The following is a 4581-nucleotide window of genomic DNA, read 5'->3' on the forward strand; positions in this document are numbered from 1 at the left end:
AAAAAAAAAAAAAAAAAAATCTAGAGATCCTATTGGAAGCAGAGACCATCCATTCAGAATAATATATAAGAAAAGAACCCGCCAAAATTAGTAGGGTTTGATACTGATGAAATGTGTAAATTAAAACGTTTACTGGTTTTTGGATCTCCACCAGCACTTCAAATTGTTGTATAGTTCTTGGCCTGTATATTTGTTTCTATGAGCACAATTTAGTAGCTGTGAATTATGATCAACATAAATAATTTGTAATTTAATGAATATGAATATTATTAAATATGGACTAAAAAATAATGAAATCAGGCCAGGTGCAGTGGCTCACACCTGTAATCCTAGAACTTTGGGAGGCCGAGGCAGGCAGATCTCCTGAGTTAGGGCTTTAAGACCAACCTGGCCAACATGGAGAAACCCTGTTTCTACAAAAAATACAAAAATCAGTCAGGTGTGGTGGCATGTGCCTGTGGTCCCAGCTACTTATGGGGCTGAGGCAGAAGGATCACTTGACCCCAGGAGGTGGAGGCTATCGTGAGCCAAGATCGTGCCTCTGAACTCCAGCCTGGGTGGCAGAGTAAGACTCTGTGTCCAAAAAAAAGTAATGAAACAAAAACCAGGATGGAGAAACAGCCCATTCCACTTGTGAGATATCTACAATGAAAGACAGACAGAGTCATCCCTAGGGATGCTTGTTGCTGGTTGTGGCACTAAGGAATTGAGGCCCTAGAAAATTGGGTGTGCCTAGGAAATTGAGGGTGTTAGTCCTTAGCATGAGAGCACTGTCCCTTGGAAAGCAAGTTTACAAGCACTTGGAGTGTGTATGCCGGGGAAGAACGGTTTTATAAAACTGCCAGGGAGTCAGGCACATGGTGGCTCATGCCTGTAACCCCAGCACTTTGGGAGGCCAAGGTGGGCAGATCACTTGAGGTCAGGAGTTCAAGACCAGTATGGTCAACATGAAACCTCATCTCTACTTAAAAAAAAAATACAAAAATTAGCCAGGCATGGTGGCACACACATGTAGTCCCAGCTACTTTGGAGGCTGAGGCAGAAGACTCTCTTGAACATGGGAGGCAGAGGTTGCAGTAAGCCGAGCATGCCACTGCACTCCAGCCTGGGTGACAGAACAAGACTTTGTCTCACAGAACAAAATAAAAAAATCTTAGGCTGGGTGCAGTGGCTCACAGTTGTAACCCCAGTACTTTGGGAGGCTGAGGCAGGCAGATCCCTTGAGGTCAGGAGTTCGATACTAGCCTGGCCAACATGGCAAAACCCATCCCTACTAAAAGTACAAAAATTAGTCAGGTGTGGTGGTGGGCACCTGTAATCCCAGCTACTGGGGAGGATGATGCAGGAGAATTGCTTGTACCCAGGAGGCAGAGGTTGCAATGAGTGGAGATTGCACCACTGCTCTCCAGCCTTGGTGGTAGAGCAAGACTGTGTCTTAAAAAAAAAATTAGGGGGCTGGGCATGGTGCCTCATGCCTGTAATCCCAGCACTTTGGGAGGCCAAGACAAGTGGATCACAAGGTCAAGAGATCGAGATCATCCTGGCTAACACAGTGAAACCCTGTCTCGACTAAAAATACAAAAAATTAGCCGGGCATAGTGGCAGGTGCCTGTAATCCCAGCCACTTGGGAGGCTGAGAAAGGAAAATCGCTTGAACCCGAGAGGGGGAGGTTGCAGTGAGCTGAGATCATGCCATTGCACCCCAGCCTGGGTGACAGAGCAAGACTCCATCTCAAAAAAATAAATAAATAAAGTAAAAAATAAAAATAAAACTTCCTGGGGAAATCTACGAATTTACTACCTCAGCCATCTCTCAGAGAATCCTGTGAAAGGGAGCCCTTCTTACTGCTGGAGGTGTGTTCTTCCCTTGGGAGAACAGGAACCAAAAAAAATTAAAACACACAGGTGCATATTATGCCTTCTATAGTCATTTTTTAATTTTATTATTACTTTTTGAGAAACAGTCTCATTCACGTCACCCAGGCTGGAGTGTAGTGGACTGCGGTAGTGTGATCACATCTCACTGCAATTGCTACTTCCTGGGCTCAGGTGATCCTCCTAGCTCAGCTTCCTGAGTAGCTGAGACCACAGGCACAAGCCACCACACTCAGCTAACTTTTGTATTTTTAGTAGAGACAAAGTTTTGCCATGTTGCCCAGGCTGGTCTTGAACTCCTGGGCTCAAGTGATCTGCCCCTCTCGACCTCCCAAAGTGCTGGGATTACAGGCATGAGCCACAGTGTCCAGCCACATTTTCATTTTTAATCGACAATTAAATCTGCACAAGGCCGGGCACGGTGGCTCATGCCTGTAATCCCAGCAGTTTGGGAGGCCGAGGCAATTGGATCACTTGAGGTCAGGAGTTCAAGACTAGCCTGGCCCAACATGGTGAGACTCTGTCTCTACTAAAAATACAAATTAGCCATGTGTGGTGGTGCACACCTGTAATCCCAGCTACTTTTGAGGCTGAGGCAGGAGAATTGCTTGAACCTGGGAGGCGGAGGTTGCAGTGGACAGAGATGACACCACACCACTGCACTCCAGCCTGGGCGACAGGGCGAGACTCTGTCTCAAAAAAAAAACAAACAAACAATTTTTTAACACCTGCACTATGACTCAATTGTATGTTTGGTATATTCAACCAATGGTTGTATCTCTGTGATATGCTTTCATATTTCTCTCATTCTGTTTTAGGGAGAGTGGTGAATATCAGTAGTTTACAGTGTTTAAGGGCTTTTGAAAACTGCAGTGAAGATCTGCAGGAAAAGTTCCGCAGTGAGACACTCACAGAGGCAGACCTGGTGGATCTCATGAAAAAGTTTGTGGAGGACACAAAAAATGAGGTACATGAGAGGGAAGGCTGGCCCAATTTACCTTATGGGGTATCCAAGTTGGGGGTCACAGTCTTATCAAGGATCCTGGCCAGGCATCTGGATGAGAAGAGGAAAGCTGATAGGATTCTCGTGAATGCGTGCTGCCCAGGACAAGTGAAGACAGACATGACTAAGGAATTTGGTATCAGGACTGTGGAGGAGGAGGCTGAGACCCCTGTCTACTTGGCCCTCCTGCCTCCAGATGCCACTGAGCCACAAGGCCAGCTGCTCCGTGACAAAGTTGTGCAAAACTGGTAAACATCTGCCTCAGAGTTTGATGCTTAATAAATGTTGGTGGAATGAACGAACGAATTGATGTTGTGTTTTGTCACCAGGCTGGAGTGCAGCGGCGCTATCTTGGCTCACTGCAACCTCTGCCTCCCGAGTTCAAGTGATTCCCCTGCTAGCTGGGACTACAGGCACATGCCACCACGCCTGGCTAATTTTTTGTTTTTTAGTAGAGACAGGGTTTCCCCATGTTGGCCAGGATGGTCTGGATCTCTTGACCTTGTGATTGGCCCGCTTGGCCTCCCAAAGTGCTGGGATTACAGGCGTGAGCCACCACACCCAGATTTTTTTTTTTTTCTTAATTGAGATGAAGTCTCACTCTGTTCCCCAGGCTGGAGTGCAGTGGTGCAATCTTGGCTCACTGCTACCTCCACCTCTCGGGTTCAAGCAATTCTCTGTCTCAGCCTCCTGAGTGAGTAGTGGGATTACAGGTGCCCACCACCATGCCCAGCTAATTTTTGTGTTTTTAGTAGAGACGGGGTTTCACCATCTTGGCCAGGGTGTTCTCAAACTCCTGACCTCAGGTGATCCACCTGCCTCGGCCTCCCAAAGCATTGGGATTACAGGTGTTAGCCACCACGCCCAACCTGATTCTCTTTCTGTTCTTGAAAACGAATGTCCATTAGAATCCCCCTGGGAAAAAGGTGTTTCTAGTTCTGGAATCTGGAGCTCAACAACATTGCTATGCCCAACTCTTTTGCCTGAGAGGGAGAAGAACATTTTCGTGGGCATCGGGACCACCTGGAGGGCTGATGGAAATGAGTTGTTGGTTCCCTTCCCCACACCAATTCGCTTCATTTTTAACAAGTTCCCAGGTGATGCTGACATTGCTGGTCCCGGGACTGCATTTTGAGAACCACTGGCATAACAAGTACTTTTAGAATGGTGGAGTCAGAGCTCCACCATTTTCCAGCTGTTCCTTGCTGTTTCCAGTTTTGTTTTGTTTTGTTTTTTGAGACGGAGTTTCGCTCTAGTTACCCAGGCTGGAGTGCAATGGCAGTGTTTCAGCTCACTGCAACCTCCACCTCCTGGGTGCAAGCAATTCTCCTGCCTCAGCCTCCTGAATTGCTGGGACTACATGCATGCACCACCACACCCAGCTAATTTTTGTATTTTTAGTAGAGAAGGGGTTTCACCATGTTGGCCAGCCTGGTCTCAAACTCCTGACCTCGTGATCCGCCCGCCTCAGCCTCCCAAAGTGCTGGGATTATAGGTGTGAGCCACCGTTCCCAGCCTCAAGTTTCTTTTATTTGGGGGAACAGAACTAAACAAGATGACCTAGTTATTTCTAGTTCATCACAGTGTGTAGCTATTTGTTTTTCTTGACTTTTTGGTTTACAATGACAGCTCCTCAAAGTGTCAGTTTAACTCTCACAGCTTTCTCCCACTTTTTCATCTACTTGGGGTAGGGGGAGTCTGAA

At 46.8% G+C, this 4581-nt stretch overlaps 1 protein-coding gene across 1 annotated transcript in view; it reads left to right on the forward strand.

Moving 5' to 3' along the window:
- LOC108302555 (carbonyl reductase [NADPH] 3) overlaps positions 1–3180 on the forward strand; it is an 11455-nt gene extending 8275 nt beyond the window's left edge. The window contains exon 3 of the mRNA XM_017526215.2: positions 2694–3180. Coding sequence (XP_017381704.1) covers positions 2694–3130 — 437 coding nt within the window. The 3' untranslated portion in view covers positions 3131–3180. The remainder of the gene's footprint in view (positions 1–2693) is intronic.
- The last annotated feature ends 1401 nt before the right edge of the window (positions 3181–4581 follow it).

The sequence above is a fragment of the Cebus imitator genome, unplaced genomic scaffold (assembly GCF_001604975.1).
Source record: "Cebus imitator isolate Cc_AM_T3 unplaced genomic scaffold, Cebus_imitator-1.0 Scaffold41, whole genome shotgun sequence".
Taxonomy (NCBI): Eukaryota; Metazoa; Chordata; class Mammalia; order Primates; family Cebidae; genus Cebus; species Cebus imitator.